Here is a 27,351-nt window from a genome sequence, read left to right on the forward strand (position 1 = left end):
AGTCACTCTATAATAACATTAGTTTTAGGACTGATTAAGTAAATGCTTGTTCTTAAATGAAGTGATCGTCTTCCAAATTTATAAGAAACAAGGAGCAAGTATTTATATTTCCACACAAATACAGACAAATGCAAATGTTTCCAAAGTCCATCTCACAAGCAAGACCAACAAATAAAAGCCAAGTTATCAGCTCAAGAGGTGATTTCTACTGTAGGAAGCTTTTACACAAACAAATTAAATCTACAACTACAAAACAAAATTGCCTAGAAAGGACAAAAGAATCTAGAGTTAAAAATTTGTGCAAACACTGAGCACCTCCTGCTACTCCTAGTTATGACTTGCCAGGCTGACTTCCCATTTCAATATGGCCGCTCCTCACATTAACAATAGAAAGATGTGGTGGAATATGTTTATGTTTCAAGATATGCATGTAAGAATGTGTCTAAGTTTATTGTTACATGTAGCTCCTACAAACTGTACAGATTAAAATTGGAGTTTACCTATGAAACTAAAGCTTAAAATTATATCCATAAGAGGTACTGAGAACAAAGTCTATGAACTTTGTCATGTTGAAATCGTCTATGTTAAATGGAATGCCACTTCAGGTGTGACATCAAATCCAACTCAGAGCTCTTATGTTGCGTTCCAGTTACTTCGGAAATCAGAGCTCTGAGTTGGATTTGATGTCACACCTGAAGTGGCATATCAGCATATCTCACAAAACCCACAGAATGAGTACAGATTACTAACTGCAGCAGAAAGTTGGTATCGACTTCAACTTTCAAATTAGGTCAGCAGAAAACTGAGATTTATGACTGTTCGGGACATAGTTGTCTTCAAATCCTGCCAAAAACAATGCAGTTGGAGCACAGACACTGTCCCATATCTAGTGAAATAGAGGCTAATAGGTTAAAAGGGGATTTTGTTGATCCAAAAACATAATCCATATAATTAAAGAAAGAGATGTTCCACTGAGAATCTCCTTTAACAATTCAATAAGGGTGTTTTCACACGTGATAGACTGGTAGACTCGGTTCATTTTGGGGCCAAAGTTGCAACATTTGATGAATTTTCATCTGGTGCAGTTCTCTTTCATACTGCACTGTGTCAAACGGTCAAAACTGGTTGAAAAACCTGCTGGTGATCGCAAACAGGAATTGACACAAGAACCTCAGAAGAAGACCAGCGCAACTTTCTTCTTCACAAAATGTAAACAAAATTGAAGTAGCGTCAGATTTTAGTGGTTATAGGATTTCTCGTTTGTCTCTGGAAAAAGACCATGAGCCATGCATTGCGTTATAATTCGCTTCCTGCTTTTGGGGCGGTCTCCGGTTTGCTTGCATCCATACACGCATTTGAACCGCGCCAGATTTGACTTCAACCGAACCGAGACCTAGGTTTTTAGGTGGAGCAGAGTTCGCTTGTGCATTCACACTTCCCCAAACAAAACCCATACTTTCTAGACAAACAAATTAGAGTTAGTTTAAAGCAGACTAAACTGGGCTGGTGTGAATGCAGCTTTAGACTGTTTCAACGAGATACAATGAACCAGACCATGAAGAAATTCAAATCTGGGAAGCACAAATCATCCAGAAATGAAAGCCAAAGGAAGATGGTCAGTTTCGTTCATGTAACTGTGAGGCTACGCTGAGCGAGAGCAGCTGCATGTTTGCTTTATGGTGTCATGCTGTAATTCTGTGTCGACAAGCAGGGACAAACAGGCCTCCCTCAACTCAGCTGGCCTCCTGTCTTTATGTCCCACACTGAGGTGATAATTAGCAGATGGATGAAATACACAAATAAGAGGAAAGCAACTTAAAAAATATTAAATGTGCATAAATAATGATATCAGGTTTGCAGCTGAACTGGACCAGGTAGGGATGATTCACTTGCACAGGTGTTTTCATTGACTGTCTTGTCAGACTGCTTTCAGCTGACGCAGACAACAGGAAGCTGGTTTTATTATTATCAGAGTTTGGAGAAATCATTTTGGAGCACTGTTTTTTACACTCATGGACTTTTTTTCTTTTACAGCAGTTGAACTTTCAGAAAAGGAAATTAACTACATAGTAGCAATAAAAATGATTTCATGGCATTAAATGAGGCTAAAGTTTTCCATCAACAGCTTTTAGACAGATTTAATGTCTAAATGCTGAACTTGAGTAAACATTTATATTTTAAGGCAGATATGTTGATTAAAAAAAAGTGTTAGGAAATATTTTCCCTAAAGATGAAGCAGACACCACAACACATCTGACATTTAATCTGTCATTTCTTGCAATTAAATATTTCATCATGCCCCTTTTTTAACATTTAGATAAGTATTTTAATGTGCTCATTTGCATTTTAATTTCCAGATTTTCAGAAGAAGTTAACTGAATTGACATTTAGATGGATGCTGAACACATACCAAAACCTCAAGGATGAACTTTATCCATCTTTCATTTTCCCCATAGTAACCCCTTAACATCAAAGTCTTGATGGATAAACAGATTTTAGTGTGTCCTTGAAACATTCAGATATCTAATCAGTCACAATGACCTGTGTACCCCAAGTCTTGCTGCAAATGAAATGATAAAATGATTTTAAAAAAAACGATCTCATAAAGAAATAAAACACTGTTACATACTGCAATAAACTAAAATAGGCTAGTACTCCAGCTTACAAAAGCATCAACTGAGATAAAATGTCATTCTAGAGTCACAAAGTTTTAATTAAGTAATTTTAAAAAAGTCAAAAAGAAAAGTAGAATGTATAACCTAATATGAAGAGGATGTCGGCGATTACAGAAAACGTGTTGTTGTTGCAGCTGCTGCCACTTGTTCGTACTGTGAACTACAATGGTGTAAAATGATGCAACTATTTCAAAGACTGACTGGTTACATAAAAATTCCACCAGCTGCATAAAAATGTGTGCCAGACATACGCTGTATTACAAGTCTGTGCATAGGTCTACAACCAAGCAACATTGACCATTTATACCACAAGGACATATTTGTTGGTGGTATTTCTGACTGACATGAACACACACACACACCTGCACACGCATACATGCCTCGGTTTGCAGTTTCAGCAGCCTAGAGATACGCAGAGTGAATGTGAAGCCAGACTTTGACCAAGTGCACCTGAATTCTCACCCCGACATATGATACTGGCTCTTACTCCCTCGCTCATCTTTATCTCCGTTCTGTTCCTCTTCTCTTACTAACCTCACCATCTTACCCCTACAACTCTCTCTTCTTTTTAACAAACTCTCCTCTACCTGTTAGTGTCTCCCTTCCCTCACTCTCTCTCATTAAAACAGTTCCCCGGTCCTCACCCAGGAGAGAAGAGAACAAGGGTAAAAATAGCTCTTCCTCAGCTCATGTTCACTGATTTTTTTTCCCCCCTCCAGCCTGCATACTATGCATCAAATAACAGCTTTTCCCCATAATAACTATCATCGCATCTCACCAAGGCTCTTCTGCTATCTGATGCTACAACAAGCCCTCCCAAACACACACTTGCATCTGTCTTTTTAAAGACATTTTTTTTTCACCTGGAACTGAGTTGCTGAAACACCCCAAGAGGCTGTTATCAAAAAGTCTCACACAACCCGACAGCTTGTTTGTGAGAGCTCCATATGCAAGAGGCCGGCTCCCACAAAATGTGATCAGCGGGATTGAAAATGTGTCCTGACTAACGTTCTGTATCAGAGAAGTTGGTAATTAGGTGCAGGCATTTAAAATGTTGTCAGTTGGAGATGCAGGAGCACAATCACATCAAACCCCCGGCGAGATGGGAGCGTCATCCACAGCAAGGATGACAAAAGGGGGGGAAATAATTTCTGTGTGCTGAACTTCAGCAGCGTGCTTCCACTAAGACAGATGACTACGACCAATTATACCCTCATGGTTGGACACAGATATGTTATTTAGAGATGAATCTTGGGGATCTATGCAGCAAAAGGAAATAATTCCATCCACACTTGCAAAAACAAACACGTATTTAAAGAATAAATGACCATCTGCCTGCAATAAAACACTTTTAATTTTAATGGGGTTTAGTGAATGGAGGAACAAGAAAGAAGAGCTTGAAAAAAAGGGATAAAAACAGGATGGGCATGAAAAGAAAAGACACTATCACATGCCAAAGGATATAAACAAACTGCTTGCTGGCAAAACTGTACAAAAACACCCTCTGAAAACCCTCCAGTGTCCCAGGATGCAGTGATAAATGATAGGACGATGCTGCAGCAGCTCCCCCAGCGGACAGTTTTCACTGACCAAAAATCACATGACAAAACTGAAGCAGAACCCATTTCCCTCTCTCTCTGCTTTGTCAAAAAAAGCCAGACATTCTGTCAGATTTTATAAGTTATTCTTTATTGACAATCTCAGAAGGTCAATAAGGTTTTTCTTTTAAGCTTAAATGCTTTTTGTATCAGTTTGCATCCAGTTTCTAAAACAGTGTGCGCAATAAACTGAGGAGAAAATAGTGTAAAAGTGTAAAGAAAACTATCTTAAAGAGAATAGACAATAATTCACCAATAATCTGAGAGAAGCATGAACCTTTACTTGCTAAGCAAGTTTTTAGTTAAGGTAACTTTTATTAAAAAAAATGTTTTTGATATGCTTGTTAAAACTGTCACTATGTCCTCTCAGTATAATTTGAAACAATCTGTGAAAAAAATGTGATCTTCTCTGTGGACTGTCAATCATGCTCATGTAAGTGCATCCACACCCTAACAGTTGCTCTCCGCTGCAGTTCAGTTACTCCCCCTGCTGTGAATGAGCATGCTAGTAAGCATGGCCAATACTGACAGTAAGTAAACAGATTTTCTTGTTAGATCCTAGGCTGGTATACATGGATTTATTTATGTCAAGTTCTGTCACGACGCAGTATGAGCGACAGTCAATGTAGACAAAGTGGGAGAGCAATGGACAGAATAACATTTGAAATTTGAGAGCTTCAGTATATCATATGACACCAATCATCCTTTTTTTTTTTTTACAAGCATTCTTGTGCGATCACAAATTTCCCACACACACTTCTCTGAGCACAGCCGGAGTTTGAAGCAAAGTGGAGACACATGCAGTTTAAATCTGGTGCTAGGTTGTTTCTCTGGAAATCTTGAGTTTGTCGCGATCTGTGGGGAGAGTTTGAGCAGGGCATACACAAATCTGCCTGATTGACATTGTTAAGGGCCTCCTCTTGGCTTTGATTTCTGACTGGGAGCTGCGTATTTCTGCAGATGGCTGTAGGACAGCAAAGGATGTGTTTTCTTTATATATATATATATATTTTACATTTTAAACTAAAAGAAAGTTTTGAACTCTTGCTGTGCCTGAGTAATCCAGAGAGAAGTAGCTGAATACATACAACTAAAACTCTGGGAAAAGTTTATAGAGAAACATCTAAAGAGTTTCATAAAGCTGCATTAAATCGTAGTCTTGATGATAAGATAACCACTGGTTATTTAATTATATCATCACTTTTTAATAAAATATTTTAGAAATGTTTGCATTTAAAAAATATAATTTGAGTTTTCATACTATTTTGTTGCTTGGGAACATTTCTAAAATATGTGAAAAGCAAAATTCATATACATTTGGAATTGCATTTCTTAACTTTAAATAGAAAACCCTCACAATCCAACATTGGCAAGTGTGTTTTTTTATATAGCTGGTAAAAATAAATTACTAGTTTACAATTTTACTCACCATCTTTGTCGGCTCTTCTGAATATCTGTGGACAGAAGATAAGAAAGTTAGTGTGAGAGAAAACTGTGGTTAATATTGCAAACGCATCAATTTTAAACCACTTTTTGCAGTAAAAATGCAAAAAAGCAAACACACAATTCCCATCACTCTGATCCCATGTAATAATTGAACTTCCCTTTTGAATCAATGCATATCTTTAAATTAACAGCGTGTTAATTGTCGATCAGCATTTTGCTACCTAAACAGTCCTAAACCATTGAGAACCCCAATAGACCCCTGAAGTTGTGTTGTGCTATCTGACACGAATATGTCAGGAAAAAAAAGTTGTCTAGGATATGAGATGCTTCACTGGACTGACATCTAGGGAATTTGGAGGCCACATTATCAAACCCTCAAACTTACCATTCCTCAAATCATTCGTGAATGGCTCTAGTTTTGTGGTAGGTTAATCGGGAATTCCTCTCGATTCACAATTCGCTTCACTGCACAGTCTGGGGTTTCTCCCACTGACTTGGATTACCCCTGGTAAATTTTATACCAAGCCAATCAGTGAACAGAAACAGAGGTTGTGAATGATGACGATAATTTTCTGCTCTGTTTTAGAATTGTAGTCTGCCTGTAGTTTTATCAACGGCAACGGAGGAAGTGAGCGAAGCCATTCAGTCCGTGTTGGCCAAATATTCCAAATACTGAATTAGCCTTAACATCCGCCTCTTTCAGCTTGGCACTTCTCTCTTCACAGTGGAAGATGGTTCTTTATAATGCAGGCAATTTCCAATGAGCTTCTTAGAGCCGAACTGCCGCATTCCATACCTCTCTGCCAAATGTTAGAGATTAGGTAAAATTTTAAATTTCAGCAGAGTCTAAACCTCCAGGAAGCAATCGTTTCTCAGTAGCCAAGGCTTCAGACACTCTGTATGAAGCAAAGCATGGAACAAGGGACTGGTTTTTACCAAGACTAGGTTACTCTGTTAAAAGAGGACAGAATGTAAGATATCCATTGAATTAACATGGCTCTGCATCCAGATAGATGGCAACCTTGATGGTTTCCCCAACATAACATTCCCCATAGTACCACACTGCCTCTACCTGTTTGTGGTCTAATAATGAAACCTTATGCCATTTGTCCCCCATATAAAATGTTAATCTAAAAGCAAAAAATCCAAGTTATATTCAATTCAAATTCCTGATGGTAGTTTTACAACATGCAGGAGCTTTGCTGTGGTAAAGAATAACAATGTATATTCTAAGTCAATTATTAATTGTACTGTGCAATTATTAACTGTTTTCTTCTAAAGACAAGTTTTCTTGCACAGAAAGAGTCCACAAAATTGAACTGAAATAGTGTATGAATGGGTAGCTAACTAATTAGTGTTAATGAAAACAAAATATGCATGTTAGACCTGTTTAGAAAGGGAAATACGTCATACTCCAATCAGTAAGAAAAATACAGGCAACTGTTGTTACCTTGAAAGCCACCCAAGAGGAAATCCTTTTATTGCAGTGTTAAAAAAAACTTGAATTGTACTGAGTGGAAATAAAGCCAACATGAAAACAGGTCATCAATCAACCAATTAGTGGGATTTTTTATTTTATTTGACTCCATCAGAAGGCCTGAAAGAAGGCAGCTCTTTATTAGCATATGAGAAACTCTTAAGAGTTGAAGTTCATGAACATAAAACACTCAAACAAATTCACTGATCTACAGCTGACTGATTATGTACTGTGTGCGGGTGGTGCACCACATTAAGCTAATTTATAGCTTCAGCCAAAGATTCCTCCCACTGTGGCTCTGAAAAATGTCAGAACGGCTGCTTTCATCAGTGTTTTCCGAGAGCCATATGAAGTGTACCTGCTGAGGAGTGCAGCAGAATAATGAACAGGAGGGCAGACAGAAAGACAAAGTGAGAGGCAGCAAAGGGCAAGCTAAGAAAAAGAGCAGTCGAAAATAAAATCGAGGTATCGCAACAAACCAGATCATCATTAACTGTTCCTTTAAAATAAATAAAAGGTTTAATAAACATTTTCCATGTCAAAATTCAATTTTTCAAATTCAATTTTCCAGAATTATCAGTAAATTTTAGGCCATTTTAAAAGTTTACTATGGATATATGGTTTATCTTTTACAGTGCTAGGACTTGAAATAGGAAATCTGCACAAAGAAGGGATGAAAGACGGGAAGATGGAAGGAAGGAAGACAAGAGAAAATAAAAGAAGAAATTATTCACCTGCATTCATACTTTTCAAGCTTCATTTACTTTTTCATTCTTTATCTAGACCTGAAAAATCTGATACTCAGATTTCAAACCTCTGCACACTGCGGGACCATGATAGGAAGTTTAAGAGTAATTAATGTTTAATCTAATGCAAATAATTCAGCTTTGTTATTTCTTTTTTTTTTTTTTTACAGGTTTTTTTATGGCAGTAGTGGCTTTAATTCAACAGCAGTAGGCAGGAAGAAGAGCAGAGACAGTAGAGGAAGACATGCAGCAAATGGTCCAGGGCCGACAGCTTTGAGGACTGTAGTGCTCTACCACTGAACCATATGGGTTAAATGTTGGAATATAAAAATGTATTTTTAGTGCAGAAGACTTGATGATTTAAGCTAAATTCCCAAATTATTGGGATTTAGTGGTAAAATCTTACATGTTAAAATGTTTTAATCTTTGTCAAATAAATAAATAAAAGACATTGTTCCTTATAAATTAAAGTTTATACACACTTTAAGTCACATCCATTTATTCAAGCATTCTGCAACCACTTGATCCATGAAGGTTGAGAGGGGTAAGGAGGGGTAATACCTGAATAGTCCATCAGGGCAACACAAAGACAAGTCAAATAACCAAGACACACATGGAGGACTTGTATCTACCTCAAGTAAATTAAATACTCTCACCACTCTCATGACAGTCTTTACAAAACACTAGAAAACTATTTTCTGAAGCAAAACAACAACAATTAGAGTTTATATTAGCTCCTCAATATTACGGAGGAGCTAATCGTGACACTTTGGCATTGCACAATTAGTATTTCTAAAATTAAGAGGTAGATTCTTGCAACCACAAGGCCAAAGTGAAGCTCGTTATTACTGGGAAGAGCCACACTCCAAACGACAAGCTGCCCTGCATTGTTCTGCTTCCCGGCTGCACCCCGGGGCGCACTCAGCTCCACAGAAAGCAGTCAGATCTGGAGCCGTTTAAAGGCAGAGATGCTTTGGATAGAGGGAGAAAAGTGTTGTAGTGAGGAGGTGGCATATGTTTGTGAAAAGTTACAACAGAACACACAGAAAAGCTGCAGAAAAAGACAGAACAAATGTAGAAATTGGAGACAGAAGCAGAAGGAAGGCAGAAGGGAAAGTGATGCATCTTCTAACCGTATTAAGAATGAATGCGTCTGATGAGAGAGTGATGACTGGAAGTGAGGAGAGTGGGAAAAGACGAAAGGAATTTGAGAAACAGTAAGAACGATACAAAGGGTTAAGAAGATTGAGAATAAATGCAGCAAAAAATAAAAAAATAAAAAAATTACAGCAACCAAGGAAGCAGGTTTAATGAGGAGAAATGCTGCATGAAGCTGTGAGCACACAGACCCACCGGGAAACCACTTTGGTGTGAGTCTTTGCCATGATAATAATGTTGGGGGTCAATAGTATGGGGAAATGGCAGAACAATTAGCATTTCAGAAGTAAAGGTGATCCAGAAAACTGGAGAATAAATGTCAGAATGTGTTCAAACTGAGTATCAGCAGCTGCTATGCTCAGGTCAATGAAATTAAACTAAATATTGAAGGGGCGTGCTGTGGTGGCGTAGGGGATAGCGCAACCCACACTTGGAGGCCCTGAGTCCTCGACGCTGCAGTCGTGGGTTCGATTCCCGGACCCGGCCCACATTTGCCGCATGTCTTTCCCTGTCTGTCTCCCCCTTTCCTGTCAGCTTACTGTCATATAAGGGACACTAGAGCCTACAAAAGACACCCTGGTGAAAAAAACAAAAACTAAATATTGAATAAATACACAACAAAAAAAATTGGAAATAAAGCTACAGTATCTGGCTCATTCACCACAAGTAATAAATGTTAAGGAGGTAAACAGCATTGTCTGAAGAACCAAGGTACCAAGATTTTATGTCATGTTCAGGTGGAAAACATGAATCATTTACTCTGAAAACCCCAGAAAAGCAAGGCATTTGGTGCATATGCCTCTGATGACATCATATAAGGCAACTGATAAGAGTATTTAAAGATAAAGAATCAAATTACTCAACGGAAGGATTTTACTTATGCCGTGCACAACTGCAGAAAAATATTTTAGTTGTAAGAGCACTGCATAGCTTTCAAAAAAGTGCGATAAAAATATATTCAAGCAGTTTGTGCAGTGGTTCAATCTTCCAAAAGTTCCTCTTTTTCCATCTCATTGATCCACATAGACAGGAGGCTTTCTTAGCAAGGTTTTTCCTTCAGTGAATTTTCGATTTTTGCAATCTTGTAATGGAATGCTTTACTTTACTTTTTAAAACATTTTATGTCATGTTATTATACGTTTTTAAAGGAAAAAAATATATACCGATTGTTTACTTTAACCAGCTATGAACCATAAAGTTTTCTTTTGTCTTCCTTGCAGGTTTACGCCGCACGTAGTTCCCGAGGATTTAAAAAAAATGGAATCAGAAAAATGTAATTTGGCTGTAGCCTATTGATAAGTTCTGTTCGAAGGTACTTCTGTGCGGACACATGTTTAACAACTACACTAAAGGTTAAAGTAAACATTGATGGTCGCTACTTTGACAAAAGTGTATGCCATTAGTTGTTCTTTCTTCTTTTCTTTTTTTATCTGAAACTGTTCGTTATTCGGGTTACTGAGTAAAAGGATGCAGGCTGAAAGCAAACTGGCACAGCCTTAAGAACATGTCGGTGCGTAAGTGCGCAGCGCGCTCTGGATGTCTTCATCCACCCACCCATCCGCCCCAACCTGCAGCTTCATACTCACATCCAGGATAACCGAGATGCCTCTCCGTGGCTCCGGGGCGAAGAACTGCTCCTGAGCCACGGCCACCTCCTCCTTGCTGGAGGCGTACTCCCGGCTGGAGATGTTCTTGTTGTCGCTCATTTTGGTGACGATCCAGCGGACGAGCCCGTCGATTCCACCGGGCTGGGCGCCGCTGTTTCCGGACTGCGCTGCCGTCGCGGACTCGCTGTCCTGACCGGCTACGGGTTTCGGCTGCTCGCGGCTTTCCTGGGCTCGAAGTTTGGCTTGTTCTTTGTTCAGCAGTTTGTGGACCCCGTCCCTACAGTAACGCGCTGCCTGCTCACACATCCTTTTGCTGCGGAGCGCTCATGCTGCGCTCTATGGGGGAGAGAGAGAAGCTCCCACCTCCTCCTGCCCCCCCACCCAACACTTCCTCTGTTACATCACCCACCCAAAAAACACACCCATCCAGCTGCTATATCCCACTTCTTAACAAAATCAAATGTGTGTGTGGAGGACGTATTTATTGGTAATTTAAGTTATAACAAATCACTTCATCTAACCATGAAACTTCAATAAACTCTTATGAAACTCATCTCTAAAAGCAATAACTTGAACAGGCGTATTGCAACTGATTTCGATATGATCAAAAGTATATTTCAAATGAATTTATTTCAAAAATTAAAACGCGTTTTAAATAGATTAGTTATACATAGCCTGGCACGTAGCGTTGCTGTCAATTCTTCTGATGAATTCTGCCTTACAGCTAATAAAAACACGGTCCAAAGTCCTCATTTCAAATGAAAGAAAATTCCTATATAAATTAAAGTCACGAAGGCTGGAAAAAGAGCAGAGATACAAAAAGAGCACTAACTAGTGTTAAGTGTACATGCTGCACAGTACAGACGTCTCAGTAGTTTCAGACTTCTGTACTTAAACCCCTCTCTATTATTAAGAGCTTGAAATATATCACTCTCCGTATTACCTAATGTTCTAGTTTATTGAGATACACCTGCTAGGTCTGGTATAAAGAAAAAGCTTTGTTTTTTGTTTGTTTGTTTTTTTACCGTTTTAAATGTGTCTAAATGTTTGCCATAATGTAAATTGGCATTACTGAAACATCCTGATTAAGACAGAAGTTTGAGAAGCCAGTAGAAGTTCAATAAGAGGCTAAAATGGTTAAATGCTGCTATTAGAAACCTCTGATAAATGTTTTAAATAAAATGCTATCTGTTAAAACAGTAAGTTCCTTAGTAATTTTGTTGCATTTTGTAGTTTTGATATACTGAAAGTACAGTATATTCAGAATATATTCAGTATACGTTACTATATTGCAGTAACTTGTGTTTTATTCAGAAAAAGATAAATGAACAGATAATTGCTCTAAAGATAAACATTGATTACAATGGTCCCTTAAGTTTACAAGTTGATATTATTAAATATGCTTTAGTTATTTTTATATTTATTTAGCAGGATTTTCTCCTAGAGATTTCATGTTTTCTGAGGACTGACTCAGTTTATTTGGTTTATACTTTTCTCAGTCATTTCTGAATTAAATCCTTTTATCTTGCGAGGAAGCAAAAGTAATACCCTTTCTTTGCGGATCTTGTCCAAGAGCATCAACTGATGAACAATAAGGAGATTGATTTAATGTCCAATTTTATTAATATTACTTTATATCTGAACATCAACAGCAGGAAGTTATTCTTCCCAAAGGGAGGATCAGAGGATTTTGCTTCATCCAGGAAACAGGAGTGTCTCCTGAACTGTCACTCCAGCTTCTCATTAGAGGTTTGTGGTTAGTGCATGTCTGATGTGACACGTCTAACCTTTGGTAATGAGAGACTCCCCCAGCTCTGCCCTTTCCGTTGAGTAGTGAGTCTTTGCTTCAATGTGCTGCATGTCTAACAGAACTCAGCACTGATTTGGTTGGATTAGGTCCTGCTGTTGAGCCAATAGAGTGACCAAAAAGCAGAAAAGTCAAGTAAGGCCATTTCTTGAACCAATCTAGGGAGTACCAGAATTCAAATCCAGTCACTTGACATGATTGCCCCCATGTGGAAATGAGTGTGCAATAACAATAACAGGAAGAGCTTCTCTGCAACATTTATTCAGTTTTTTTTTAAGAATATATTTTTGAAACAAAATAATTAAAGCCTGGAGATACTATACTATATTTTTGGCATCAACATTTCTATTTTAGCTTCAAAACAGTCTAACATCCTAACTCATAAGATAAAGATAACCTAAGCTGAAATAAAGGATAAGGTTAGAACTTTCTATCTGCTTAGGTGTTTTCTTCATGCTTCCCTAAGAAGACTGAGGCCGCTGGCCCTTTAGGTAAAAAACCCATGAAATGGAACTGCTCCGGGGCTCTGGGTTCTGTCTGCAGACAGTCAACTTCCCAAACCATGGTCCAGGTTGCCCTCCAGCAGGAACTTCAAAGGACACAATGATATTATGTGACTTTTTGGAGGTTATGCTGTCCAACTCTTTGACAGTAAAGGATGGGTTGTCAACCTAGAAGCAACAAAAATATCATTATCTTACATAATTTTCACACATGAATGCAAAAGAGAATAAGTTGTTGATTGAAGTCAAATATGCAAAAGTAAAAAAAGAAAATGTGCTGTCTGAAGAACCTATCAAGAGACAGTAGAAAGTGGCCAGATGGATGTTCTATAAGGGAGTCAAGCTGAGAGATGTTGCAATAAAACTGGTAATTTCCACAATCTGCGAACCCCTTTATCACTAATATGACTCCTGGGTGCGCAGTTGATGTAGGAGAATGGCTTTAATCATAAGCCATCGTTGACACAACGTGTCAAAATCCTCTCAATTTAGAGACAAAGGCTTAGCCATTGTCTCTAAATATTAACATGTAACCTGGACGTAGAACAAGGAGCAACAAAAAAGACAATCAGCATGTTTACTAATGTTTCTGTAAATCAATAATAAATAGGAGTGAAATACAGACGCAAACCATGTCTGAGAAGCAAATCATTTTTACACTCACTTTAAATGGCCTCATTAATAATAAAAAATTAAATATTCTATCAATATCCAAATAATAACTAACAGAATCAGAGTTCTAGTAGCCAGCTCCTATCAGAATCCATCCATCTATGTTGCTGGATAGGCAGAGATGTTGTGAACTGTTGACCTGCTCAAAGTACACCAGTCTTGTCTATTTTCACAAACACAAGGTAAACCCTGTTACCCAGGCAAGCATTAAGTCATTACACAATAAGGATTGATGGTTAGGTGAGGCGAGTGTTTGTGCCTGGTGTGAACAGGGCCTAAAAAAAGCCATGAGCATAACGATGCCTGTTTGGTCCTGAAAAAAACTACAGACAATACAAATGAATGATTAAACAGCAGAGAGATGCCTTTTTCTAATGTGAGAAAACAAGTAGTAGAGCTATTGGATGGAGACGAAGCTCCTGGTAGATTTTGTTGATCATCAATGGGAAATCTCAGAATCTTTACGTTTTGATATAATAATAATAATGCAAAAAATAAACCAGATTTTGATTTGTTCACACACTGGATAGTGGGAACTATCTATTGTTCTACTCTTTAAATCTCGTTAGGCCCTGCATGAACTTTACCTTGAAAGAGAAAGTTGTGGTCGTCGGGAACACATTTTTGAAAGGGATGGAGACGCTGCCACCCCCTTTGATGCTGAACGGGCCCTGAGGTCTTGGGAAGGTGCAGACTCCGTGCAAAGGAAATATGTATTCACCACCAATATCTGAGTTCATGGTGAGCTGTCCTCTCACCTCGCCCAGCTGATGTGGCTCAAAACGAACTTCCACCTTCACCTCTGACCCTGAAGGAAAACCGGGCAAAACACTGACAGTTTTGTCCACGATAAAATCAGGACGATCACTCTGTAGAAGAGACAGAACAACACATGGTAAATGGCCTGTTCTTATGTAGCGCTACTTCTGGTCCAGAGGACTCCAGAGCGCTTGACTCTACATTTAGTCATTCACACACTGATAGTGACACGCTACATTGTAGCCATAGATGAGCCAGATGAGGTTTGAACCCCCAGCCCACCAGTTACAGGACGAAGTCTTACCACTGTCACCACCTGGATCGGAGTCAAATAACAATAAAACAATGCGCTACTGAGGAAAAAACACTATTTACAAAAATCAAACCCTTCCTGGTCAATATGAATTTCAAGCTTTATTTGAGGCTTGATTTGCTAATTCTGGTGTCACTGGCCTAATTTCTTCAAGGTATACACTGGGTATAAAGAAAAAGTGTGCTGCAGGTTGTCTGACAGAAGCAGGTATTGAAACAAATGCCATTTTGCTTTGAATGATGTTCAAATGATGGTTGATGTGTTGATAGAGCAAAGTGGGAGTTCTTAATTGTTAATGCATTTAGCAAATAGAACAAAAACTATTTCAGTGTTTTATTGTTTAGTTCTTAGTGATTGGCAGATGAAACTGGCAAGTTTCTGATTTTTGGCCAATCTATTGGTTAATCTGTAATAAAATGTAATTTATATCTTGTAAGATGTTGGCATTGTTATCTTTTTAAAACAATTCTATAAAACAAGATTGAGTTCTGTTAGTTTCTTACCTTACAGATGTACTTGGTTGCAGCTTGGGAGTAATTGGTAAAATTAATGCAAGCAGAGTCGCTGCTCCCCAGTGTAGTGTGGAAGTGGACTGTCTCCTCTGGTGGTGGAGAGACAGCTTTGAGATGCAGATTGTAGTGAAATTGGCCCAGGTCATTACTGGACAGGGTCAGACGTATGGTAGATTCGCCTACATGAAGAGGCAGATACTCGAAGTTCAGAGAACCCTGAGGAGAAGAGATGTACATACGCAGACATATTCAGGTCAGGTATATTCAACAAAGATAGATGTTTTGTCGTCAAAATGAAATTTGTCTTTGGTATCGACCTTGGACTGTCCTGGAACGACCTGCTGAGGTGGAGCCTTGATGTCAATACATTTACACTCCGTGGTAAAATTGGTGGCTCTGTTTAGGGGGTTCTCTACATGTACAACACCGCAGGCCGCTCTGCGAACAGATGTCTCCAGGTTGATAGTAGCCAGGACTCCTGGAGAGCTGACTTTAAAATTGATGAGGTAGAACAAGAACTCTCCCGTTGTTTCATTACGAAATGTCGCCTGAGTAGAAAGATAAAAGTGTGGAGTGAGGGCCAGATTCATGCAGTTGTCAGACTGTTTCTTTATCATCTATACTGGTGGGTCTCAACTGTGTCCTATGTGGGTCTAAAGCAGGGGTCTCAAACTCCAGGCCTCAAGGGCCGCAGTCCTGCAAGTTTTAGATGTGCCTCTGCTGCAGCACACCTGAATAGAATAATTAAGGCTCTGGAGAACTGATCTACACAGGTGGAGGTAATTAAGCCATTTCATTCCAGGGTTTTGTACCTGTGGCACATCTAAAAACTGCAGGACTGCGGCCCTCGAGGCCTGGAGCTTGAGACCCCTGGTCTAAAGTAAGGAATGTCAGGTTCGGTCAACTCTCTAACGTATGTGATCATGAGGAAGAGTCTATTCATCCAGAGCATCAAGATAGAGAATTTTACTTCTGCTGTAGCACCATATTGTTTATTGTTGTTTGTTTTTATTTTTTGCTTAATAACTTGTGAAAATTCTGCAAAGATGGTAACCAAAAAAAGCACTGAGCACACTGTAAGTTTTACTGTTTCAGCTGAAGTGCAACAAATTAAGACTTTTAGCTCTTTTAGAAAATTGTGTTAAACTTGGAACCAAATGCCATGGAAGTCTGACTCAGCTAAACACTGACTTGCTAATGCTACAGTAAAGTATTTGTTTAATAAGGGTATTTATCCTCTTACACCTTTGAAATAGAAGGCAAATAAGCAATATGGATACTCATATGATTAGAGAAACACATTCGCACAAACATAGATAAACTTGTTTGCCCAAACCCTTGCAGTGTATTCTCCCTCTTTGTATGCATTAAAAGACATCTTGTAGTCCCTCTTGGCCAAAGCAGGAACCTCAATGGACTTGTGTCCTTTGAGGAACACAGTTGGGTCTGGTTTCTCAGGTTTAACTACCTCTAGCACCACAGAGAACCTGAAAACAGAAAAATAGTCAATATATTTCTTAAAACATAAGACTATAAGTGTCATGGAACCATGATAAATGGTCTTCTGAGACCATTTATTTTGGCCTCATAACCCGAGAGCATTTATTATAGCGCCATAAGAGTTGTCACATTTTTCATCTCTAGGTAAATTCTAAAAAATAAAGATTAGATTTTGGTATTCATTTCATTCCCAGATTTTGGATTAGAGTCCCTTTCAGCCCTTTTTAAATTAACTGAGCTTCCATACCTGTTGTTGGTCTATCGATCTATGATTTTATCACAGGCAGTCAGGGTTTTCAATCACTTCCTGTTTCTGTGTGCATAATTTTATAGACCGTATTATTTTGCTGATTGAATGTATGACATTCACAGTGATAGATCGGGTGCTGTAGTTTGCAGTCTGACTTAAATAAAGTCAGAAGTCCAATGATTTGATCTGATGCTATGATTTTCCAATTTTTCAGTATCTGTGTTCTATAGCTATGTTTTTAATGGGTCTCATTATAGAAAGGAATCAGTCAGAATAAGGTGATAAGTCTGATTTACCTAAATTGTTATTCACACACAAACTAATCTAGGTAAGAAAAGTCCCATAGACTGTTTTATATGTTAGATGAAATAGGAATTACCATAAATTATATAAACTGACTTAGTGTTTTACCTCTGCAGCCTGGTGAGCCAGTTGTTGACTTGGAGAACAACTTTGCCTTGGGTTTTGGCAGGCAGGTCCTGTGAGATGATGTCCTCTGCTTTTGGGGCAAACGAATTTCCTTGCAGATTGAACAGAATTCCCCTCCCACCAGGAAAAGAGACAAAAACTGATCCCTGGGAAAAATACAAGTCCATTTTTTGACATTTTTACCCACTATTTTCAGCCCTAAATACAAAAATGTTTCCTTTAAAAGTAATATTTTTCTCTACCAGGTGTTTGTTTCCATCAATCGTCATGGTCAGTGGTCTGTACGTGACGTCAAATGTTTTGCTTTGGTTGGGTTCAAAGGTCATAAAGTGAGCGGCACTCCATTGCTCACCCTTGACGACAAGTGTGACGTTGCAGGACTCACAGGTAGGGTTGGTTACGGTCAGGGTCTGAGTTTGAGAGCTGCGCGCTCGGCAAGAAAAATTTACCACCTGGAGACAGACGTTTTACAAAATGTATAAAATTAATCAAACCTGCCAGAATTTCTCTACATAGGTTTCAACCAACATGTCCTCTGACACACATTTTTAAGCATTCAATAATAAAAGAGATCTGCATCTAAGCACAAACAGGAATAATAATGCAATCGCTTCAGCTTCTGTTGGACTTAAAATTATAATTTCTATCAGCAAACATCATGTACATGAGCATGATGCACTTTTTTTTTTGTTATGATGCAGCAAAAACGATCAACATGCTTCTGCAGCCTTTTCAAAAACCTATTGTCTGTCTACTTTAGATAAATAAAGGAATGTGAAAGAACTTAAACACAAGCTTTCCGACTTGCTTGATTCCTCAGATGCAGGACTTTAGGGGTACTCAGTTAATTAAATCTAACTGCAAGAAGTTGTATAAATCCTTAAATCTGTCAAAAGCTGCAGAGTTAACCAAATGAAACAAATCAATTACATTATTTGGAGCTGCTGTTTTAACCATTTACACAATGAGGAAAAAGCAAGTGACATAACAGCTTTTACAAAAAAATACTAAAAAATAAATAATAATAATAATAATAATAATAATAATAATAATAAAATCAGCCTAAATGTTTTTATAATTTTTTTTCTGCCCAGATCTATCTGCACTGTTACATAAAAAATATATTTAAATCTGATAGATTCAACTTTGTTTTTTTAAGCCTTAATAAACAGTGTATTTACTTTAAGGGGCTTTACAAGGCAACTGAGTTAAGTTCCTATTTAGAAACATGACTCAGATCAGCAATCATTGGAACCAAAAAACCTCCTTATCCTTTAACTGATAACCAAAGTGTCTATTAACAGTAATTATTTTAAAGATATGAAAATGTACCGGTATATATGCATGTAAAGACAGAGTTCAGTCTAACCTCTTTGCTAATGGTAGGTGGGATGCAGGAACCTGTGACCGTCAATTTAATAAATGGGGAACCGTTGATGAAGCAGGACAGGTTCTCATGTCTGATGTCATCACTGAGCTTCACAGGGGTAAAGGTCACCTCAAAGGGAAAGTCCTTGTTTGGGCAGATATATCCTTTTACAGGTCTGATCGACAACTCTGCAGGGAAATCTTCGGTTTGCCAATGAAATCTGGCAGTTCAGTGAACCGAAGCAAAACAGAGGGAAGAAAATAAACCAAACCCAAGTAAGTTTTTAGGGATGTGCTGGTTCCATAAAAATATAGTAGGATATGTTGTTTTGCAACATTACCTGACAGTAGTGTCACCAGTGTTCGTCATGACAATCCTCCTGTTCGTCTGGCAGTTTTGGACCATAGCTCCAAAAGACACTTGGCTGCAGTCTAAATGGACTTCCACCCCCTGGTATTTTTAAATTATGAATTACTACCAAATATTTCTTGAACAGAAACATCGCAATACATAATTCACTAAGGGAATATTCTTGTACACATTGCAATGATTGTGAGGGCAGATTCCAGCCAACCTTGCAACAGCCCTCGATGGTCAGCAGGGGGTGGAAGAACCCTTTGAACTCCGCCTGCAGCTCAGCAGAAAAATGAGCAATGTGCTGTTGAGGTGAAAACTGAATCTGCAGCTTGCAGGAGCCTCCACCAGCTTTCAGCTTTTGGTCACCTAATGGGCTGACAGAAAGGTCCTGGTGGGAGGAAGACAGTCTGGCTTTAGTGGACTCCAGTTTAAAAGTTGATACATTTGTGTTGTGGTTACCTTTGGCTCTAGAGGAGGATCTGAGGTCAGTGTCAAAGTGAAAGAAAGGTCTAAGAGGCTGTCATTGGCTAGAATGACCTGTTTGTTCACTTTTTGACCCAACGCTAGACATCCTAATTTCATTTTCTTTTGTGGGACATCAAGCACATCCAGCTGGGACAAAAAAAAAAGAAGCATATATTAGGGTCATGAAAATTACTTTGGAGAAATAAGAGAGAGCACTTTAGAAGATTATTAAAAAGCAAAAAAAAAAAAAAAGGAAGAAATAAAGAATCCCTATGCCTTCCCTTCACACCACACATCAGTTGATGTTTGATTTGGTAATTGTTTCTGTCAGTAGACCTTTGCTCTTTTGGTCTAAATAGTTCCAGGTAACACATTATAACTCATTTCTTTTTGAATAAAATGATGAACTCACACTATTGTTTCCATGTTTGCTTATATCTATGGGCAGATCTCAGACAATCAAAATATTACAGAGCGATTTATTTTAAGCATTTACTTCTGTTAATTTTGCTGATTATAGATAATAGTAAGAAAAACACATAATTTAGTTTAGAAAAATGGATTAAAACAACCCATACATACTTTTTATCTTATTTTTTTACCTTAATTTTTCTTTTCTGTGTTTTTTTTTACACTACTTTCTTACCTTTAATTCAATGCCTTCTCCTTCTATCTCCACTTGTTTTGTGTCACAGCTGTCTAAGACAAAAAGGAGCTTTCCACTATAACGACAAGTCTTCTGGGGATAGAAGGAAATTGGTACCGCCAGAATACCACCAGGTTTCAAAATATCTGGCTGGAAGTCTATCTTCAAGAATGGTGTGTTTTGAAGCTGGCATTGGACACTGATGAAAACAAAATCAAAACACAGTATTTGAACATTTTCAACCCATTCAATTGTGGATTTAAAAAAAAAAAAAGAAGATAAATAAGAAAGAATTTTTCCAGCTCCTTCATTAATTAAATTATTTCCAGTACAAATCTAAATTTATAAAGCCATAACAACAAGCAATCAAACATGGATTGGGGTAGGCTTTCAAAATAAGCTCACAGATACTTTACAAAATAAAAGACACATTCATTATAAAAGTATGTCCTGAATTATTAGGCTTATAGAAACACATTTTGTATTTCTGGGGAATATGCCAATATTCAAGGGCTATAGATTTGGATTGGGGTCATTTGCTATCTACAGCTACCTGGAATACAAATGGACACATACCTGACTTCGTTATTGTCTTTGTTGTGAATGAGAAGAGTGTGGGATGGTGGTGCCATACCAGGAGCGAACAGGAAACACTTTCCAAAGTCAAACTTTGTGAAGGAGAAGTCAAGGCTAGGTGAAATGGCTCTGCCTTTAAAAGAAACAGTATAGTTTGGACCAGGCTTCACCTGGTGGGACGAAAGAAAGATGACAAAAAACCAGCAAGATAGAAAAATATTAAATATATTTAATATATCTGTACACACAAAAAATTTATAATTTGCTCAGTCAGTTATCCCCTGATGTCCAACTGGCACAAATTGGCACTGCTTTATTAAACTTAACTTGAATTAATTATAATAATTTTTCTTAAACTTGTTGTGTATTTTTTTTTACTTGAAGAAAACAGATGACAAAGTCCTTTTCACACTCCCTAGCAACTTGCAGTGGAAGAAAGTCAGCTCATTCTACAAACTTCTACAGAGGACTGAAAAGACGCAGATAATTTAAATAACTTTATCTTACCCTGACAATAAGTTTGACACCACGAAGGTTGCAAAAGCTCTTAGGGGAAAAGACCACTGATGCCTTGAGCTCCTTCCCAATTGGGACAACACCGTTTAGAGGATCCACCTCTAATTGCTGAAGTTTCTCTCTGAGACCCGTCAACTCAAAGCTGACTTCCAGTCTAAATCTCGAAAGACTGAACACCAGGAAATTATAGGTAGATAGTTGTGAAATCCCCACCTATAATTCAGAAATATAAAGACCAACATGAGAGAGATTTCTAATTTAAAAGCTCAGATGTTAATGTGCATAATTTCTATTTCAGTATTTATATTGTTAAGGAGTGGTGACCTTTCCAAAGTCTAGTGTAGCTTCCTGGTTAGGGAAGATCTCTCTGAGATTCCCATCTCGCTCCTCAATATGAACTGAAACTGGCATGGAGAAACAATCAGCCTTGACATGGATTGAAAGTGGTTCTGACTTCCTCTTCACTTTCAAGATTGGCTTGAAGCTTATATATCCCTTTGAGGAAGGTGTGAAGTACACCAACAGTGGTAACCTACAACCAATAGATTGCAACAAATCAAGGAAACAAATCTCAACAAGAATGGCACAAATGCTTTACCATAATGACCATTTTTTGAATGTGAACATAATAGTGGCTGATGTATGTTATTAACCTATCCTTGGGCATCACTATGCCATTCATGGGCTTAAAATTCAGGCTGGTCTGGTGATCTTCAGTGACAAGAGACACCGGTAGGACGTAGAAGTGGAAAGGTTCTTCCTCTGCATTCACCAGATCAACTGTCTGCTCTACCTTATGACCTGGCCACACACAAACACACACATGGTAGCTTATGCAGGATTTAGAACTAAAGTCTGCCACTGTGGAAAAGATAATAACTACACTTTTTTGCTAAATTTATAGAATGGGATATATGTATATACTTTGTTTACATTAATGAATAGACATCTGTCTGTACATACCAACAATCACATCCCCAAAGTCAAGATAAGGTTTGTCAAAATAGATGCATGGTTCTCTAGAAATTCCCACGCAAAAGAAGGGAAAAGACAATGACTTATTCTCAATCAAGAAACTCCACAGTGACTCCACTGTCTCCTGGTGTTCAGCAACATATTCAAAACACATCTGTAGACAAATCAAAGAATCGATAATAATGTGAAGACTTAAGTCAGCTTGAGACAGAGAAGGTATACGGTTAGACTGACAGACACAGAGTTCTTACCTCCACTTTCTTCCCTGGTGGGATGGTCCCAAAAGAATTTAGACAACGAAAAGACTTGGAATTAGTGTCGTCACACATCCATTTATATGAATAAGCCATCTTGGTCGGGTTAATCACATTGAACGACCTACAGAGTCAGACAAGAGAACAAGGTTTTAGTTTTTTTAATACCAATGGTTCTCAAACTGTAGTACAAGTAGAAATGCTGGGCAAGCTTCAGAGGAACCTGGCAATTCTGCAGAATTATTGACAAGCTAATAGGCCACTGAACTCTAGTAATCCAAATCATTTGTTGAAAGTACATAAACAATTGCTATCACCAGAAAATTCCAAGACGGGAAAATGCAGTGAAGAACATTTCAAGAACTGCAAGCAAAACTAAAGTGGATGACACTTTAGTTTTAACAGTCAGAATGTCCATCTGGGAATGACATCACACCCGACTTTAACATGTAAAGGGGAACACGATAGCATTCCCCAGTTGATGTGGCTTTGAGACCAGGCTGTGTTTCTACTAAGTTTCAAATGAATAGTAGCCATCACTGGATGCTGATATTGGAGTTGTTGATTAACGTCCGACTTTTCCATTTGAATTTCTCAGACCTCTCTGTTATTTTTTCCAAATTGGAGGCAGAGAATTAAAATATAGTCAAACACATGCTTTTTAACCAGACATGCAGTTTCAATTAATTTTTCTACTCCTTTTTAGAATAGAACAGAAATATTCTTTTGTTGCTCTGTTGGAAAAAGTAGGTGTACCAGCAGCAAAGTGACAGTCAAATGAAATCATGACTTTCCACAAAAGGTAAAATTTAACAAAAACTAAGAAATACATATGAATGAGGATAATAGCCTCCTGTCATTTAATCTATTACCTGGTTATGGGTGTTGATAAGCCAAGGGCTTTGAACTCTAAAACTCGAGTGCTAGGATCAAGTGGCTTGCTGTGGTGGCTGCTACTGATGTAGTGCGAGTCCTCCAAATCAAAATGGATATCCGGCAACAGGCTTTTACCACACACTGTGATACGAGGAGGTTGATCACTGCTCTCCAAGTTTGGAATACTGAAAAAAACAGAGATATCCATAACAAATAAAACTTTATATTGTCTGGGCAACCAATATGACTTTCCTTTTAGATTAGCCAAACATAAATATGCTTAAAGATTTTTGCATTGCCAGTTCTAAAAAAAATTCATATATTTTGGCAAAATTTTTAAAGGTGTTAATGTCTCGTCTTTTAAGCTCATCTTTAAAAAAAAAAAAAAGATACATTAAAAAAAGAAGAACCATTATTTTATAAACGAAAGAGCAGTTAATTAGAGTGGTTTTGAGAAGAAGATGTGGGTATACCTCTAATATGCTGACCACTGAAAAATGCACTTGCTTTAAATGCCTTTAATTACCTGCAGAGCAGTGTGCCCTGAAACTGCGATACCTCCATAGGTGAAAAGCAAACATTGAAGGTCTGGGTAACACCAAGATTTATGGTCCCAATTCGGGGCTCCACGATGAATGGAGGCAATTTAGGGTTTCCCATGAGCAGTGACGTTGCACTGCTCCGATCCCAGGACGGCCTGCCTGAACTGTTGTCATGAGAACTCCAGCTCTCATCTGTCACCAATGACATACACTCCGATTTACACAGAAACATTTTTAAAACACTAAATGTAAACCAATACATCCTGTCCAACTTTAAGTATTAGGATATTAGAACAGCAATTAAACCTAAAATTAGAAACAAATATTTCAGATCAGATTCAATATACACTAAATTCATGATAAGAGCTAATTTTACCTTCTTGTTTAAGATCTGTAATCTCACTGCATGAATCCATTTGGACTTGCCAGGAGAAATCCACTATCACATTGCCCTCATTGATAATCTGCAGTCTTTAAATACAAACATACACACAACAATCAGTTTTTAGAACAAAAAATAGGAAAAAAAAGTGAAACAACCAAATTATGGAGGAAAGAGCAGACCTGAAAGATCATGTGTTGCATATGCACATTTGTAATTGAAAGCACAAATACAGAGCCGTGTGAATAAGAGCTTTAAATATTTTTGGTCTCTAACTTTTGCATAAGAGTGTCAAAAATGCATAAGTCGCACAAATATTCTCAGACATAATGTACTGGCTGACAGTGTTTCAGTTTGACTTACTGGTGGACCTCGGTTTGGAAAAGCATGGTGTCTTTAAATTGGATGCTGCTGGTGCTGCAGCTGAACTTTGAGTAATCACAAATTGACCTGATTTCCAAATTCAGACTCCACTGAGAGCCCTCGACCACAGAACAGAGAGGTTCCGGATTTGTCTCCATCGTCTGAAAGCAAACAGGCAAATTAGTTAGCGAATCTAAGCAATGTCCAGGTTCATCTCAATAAATAAGAATAGTGATGATATACTTTTTCAGTGGATTAAAAAAAGAAACTCATGCTATATATTATAGATTGTTTCACAAAGTGATATTTAGAGCCTTTGATTCTGTTAATTTTAACAATTATGACTGGCAACTAAAAAAAAATCTGCTTCTTGCCTTTATTTCTGTTTATAATTAAGGTTTGAACATTTGCTATATAAAACAAACAGAGATTAAATTAAACAGAGATTCTGCCAAATGAAAAGGATGTCTGAGTACTACACAGCATAGGTACACAATCCTTGGTTGGCACTTCCTTGCATTAATTGTTGGTCTGAAGGCAATCAACTTGGGAGACTGCCTGAGTTGATGAAAACTGGGACCTTCATTTCTAAATGGTGTGTAAAATTTATTATTTTCATCTGAAAGGAGAATTATTGTCTTTGATTGTTATTGTCTCTGATTCAGGAGAGATGGTGTGATGTGTAGTCCACATCCTGCATGTTTCAGCATGTAGTAGCTGTTGAAGTAGTAACTTTAACTACAGTTCCTGCATAATGAATCTTTTCCAAATTCTCAATGATTTATCAAGGCTGTTATTATCTCTGTTGTGCCCCCTTTTTCTAGCAGCCTTTTACTTTCAATCAACAACAATCTCTTGGACAACTGTCACGTCAGCAGTTTTTCTCATGTTGGACAGGCCATAAAAATGACATTCCTGAAAAACCAAATTTCTAGGGCTTTATTAGCTTTTCATTAGAATACTAAAAATGGCAAATGACTCTAATGAACCCTATACATTCCTAAAACACACACATTATATGTATAGATATGTACAATTATATTTAGGAAATATATGCTTTCCAAAGAGACTCATTTGTCAGGTTAAAAGTACCTTTTAAAGATAACAACTTCTAAGCATATATTAAACATATTTTTGTTAAGATTATTATTGAAACCACTGCTACCTTTTTACTGTCAAGCTGTCGAGATTCCTTTAAAACCCTTTCTGAATCACTTTGCCATGTCACTGCTCTATGACGGTCATCCCAGTCGGCCACCTCCTCTATCGGTTGCTTGAACTCCACCTCACTGATCTTACAAGTCATTTGCTGCTTCAGAGTCACTGGCTCACTGGACCAGAAGGTGACGGTCACTTCCTTAGAACACCTAGCATGAAGGTGCCCAACCTGTTTAAAAAAAAACAAAAAAACCCATCAAATTTTCAAATTACCAAAAATAGGCAAAGTGAAGACTTATTGGATAAAATTATGAAATAGTGCCTCTATTATTTTTAGTTGAATTATATTTTATGTTCTATTTTATCCCTACTGACCGCTAGAGGGCGGTGCTCAAAGTACTGAAAGACTTCGCGCATGCGCCGTTCGAACAATAATATCAGTCACACCAGTGACATATCGGATGATCAATTAGAGGCTACATAGCATGACATAGCAAGACTGTTCCTCTCTTCTCGCATGCTGTTCGCTTTGTATGGCATCGGTCTTTTGTTTTTCTGGATCTTTTCACATTCGTTGGACGCCCGATTGCCTGTTGACCGGAGTAGCGGTGTTTCGCCCTCCTAGGGCTTTAACGGATCTTCGTTCAAGGTACTGTTTGTTAGTGATGACAGCGTTTACGCGTGGATGTAATCTGCCACGCCTACGCTGCAGGGCGCTGCCCCCTGCCAATCACTGTGAAGACACACTCTACCAGGAGCATTTCCACTTCCTGGGCAGCTTTGAAAGGGGTTTCACTGGAAGTGATACGTGCTGCTGTATTATGGGCTTCTCTGAGCACGTTCACTAGATTTTACAATGTGAATATGGCCTCCCCTCATCCTCTGGGCCAGGTTCTTTTACAAGGGTCCTCTGGGCCTTCTCAGTGATGTTTGTGCTCAGGATTCCTTGTGGCATCGCTGGTATTAGTCATTCAGTGCTTTCAGCAGCACCACCCTCTGGCAGTCAGCAGGGGTGAAATAGAACGAAAGTTACGTAGGTAACTACGGTTCTATGAATCCCGGATGACCGCCAGAGATTCTCTGTTACTCAGAATCCTTGCATTTCGCGAGAAGATTTTGTGGGAACAGAGCCTCCGATGATGTCATGCTATATTGATCAATCATTGATCATCCGATATGTCACAGATGTGACTGTTTAGTGCTCGAATGGACGAAGGGAACATTCAGTGCTTTCAGCACCGCCCTCTAGCGGTTTAACTACTGTTCATCTAAACAGTAGTTCAACTGTTCCATGAACAGTTGAACTACTGTTAACTACTGTTAAACTTTCGGTTTATTGAGTTGTGAAAAAAAGCACTGTTTACATTTGAGGAACAAAGTTGTGGTGTAAATATTGAAATAAATGGACTAAATCTTATTG

The 27,351-nt window shown here is 38.2% G+C and overlaps 2 protein-coding genes across 3 annotated transcripts in view; both read right to left on the reverse strand.

Annotated features, from left to right (window-relative positions):
* Window positions 1–11,073, reverse strand: part of necab2 (N-terminal EF-hand calcium binding protein 2) — a 103,405-nt gene extending 92,332 nt beyond the window's left edge. The window contains exons 1-2 of one of the 2 annotated variants that reach the window (XM_044123612.1): window positions 10,687–11,073; window positions 5,703–5,727 (exon numbers count right to left, since the gene is read on the reverse strand). In XM_044123612.1, the coding sequence (XP_043979547.1) occupies window positions 5,703–5,727; window positions 10,687–11,013 (352 nt within the window). In that variant the 5' untranslated portion in view covers window positions 11,014–11,073. The remainder of the gene's footprint in view (window positions 1–5,702; window positions 5,728–10,686) is intronic. The other variant, XM_044123611.1, reaches the window with a different exon arrangement.
* Window positions 11,074–12,757: 1,684 nt separating this feature from the next.
* The window catches only part of hydin (HYDIN axonemal central pair apparatus protein), a 69,979-nt gene continuing 55,385 nt past the window's right edge, over window positions 12,758–27,351 (reverse strand). Inside the window, exons 68-90 of the mRNA XM_044123610.1 lie at window positions 25,939–26,160; window positions 24,774–24,934; window positions 24,405–24,499; window positions 24,013–24,220; window positions 23,483–23,671; window positions 22,608–22,734; window positions 22,345–22,510; window positions 22,035–22,182; window positions 21,706–21,913; window positions 21,373–21,594; window positions 20,866–21,035; window positions 20,290–20,488; window positions 19,638–19,790; window positions 19,396–19,566; window positions 19,162–19,271; window positions 18,822–19,041; window positions 17,695–17,904; window positions 17,435–17,598; window positions 16,610–16,760; window positions 15,591–15,821; window positions 15,265–15,489; window positions 14,277–14,558; window positions 12,758–13,185 (exon numbers count right to left, since the gene is read on the reverse strand). Of these exons, the coding sequence (XP_043979545.1) occupies window positions 12,976–13,185; window positions 14,277–14,558; window positions 15,265–15,489; window positions 15,591–15,821; window positions 16,610–16,760; window positions 17,435–17,598; window positions 17,695–17,904; window positions 18,822–19,041; window positions 19,162–19,271; window positions 19,396–19,566; window positions 19,638–19,790; window positions 20,290–20,488; window positions 20,866–21,035; window positions 21,373–21,594; window positions 21,706–21,913; window positions 22,035–22,182; window positions 22,345–22,510; window positions 22,608–22,734; window positions 23,483–23,671; window positions 24,013–24,220; window positions 24,405–24,499; window positions 24,774–24,934; window positions 25,939–26,160 (4,242 nt within the window). The 3' untranslated portion in view covers window positions 12,758–12,975. The remainder of the gene's footprint in view (window positions 13,186–14,276; window positions 14,559–15,264; window positions 15,490–15,590; window positions 15,822–16,609; window positions 16,761–17,434; window positions 17,599–17,694; window positions 17,905–18,821; window positions 19,042–19,161; window positions 19,272–19,395; window positions 19,567–19,637; window positions 19,791–20,289; window positions 20,489–20,865; window positions 21,036–21,372; window positions 21,595–21,705; window positions 21,914–22,034; window positions 22,183–22,344; window positions 22,511–22,607; window positions 22,735–23,482; window positions 23,672–24,012; window positions 24,221–24,404; window positions 24,500–24,773; window positions 24,935–25,938; window positions 26,161–27,351) is intronic.

This window comes from Gambusia affinis, linkage group LG08, assembly GCF_019740435.1.
Source record: "Gambusia affinis linkage group LG08, SWU_Gaff_1.0, whole genome shotgun sequence".
In the NCBI taxonomy this organism is placed as follows: Eukaryota; Metazoa; Chordata; class Actinopteri; order Cyprinodontiformes; family Poeciliidae; genus Gambusia; species Gambusia affinis.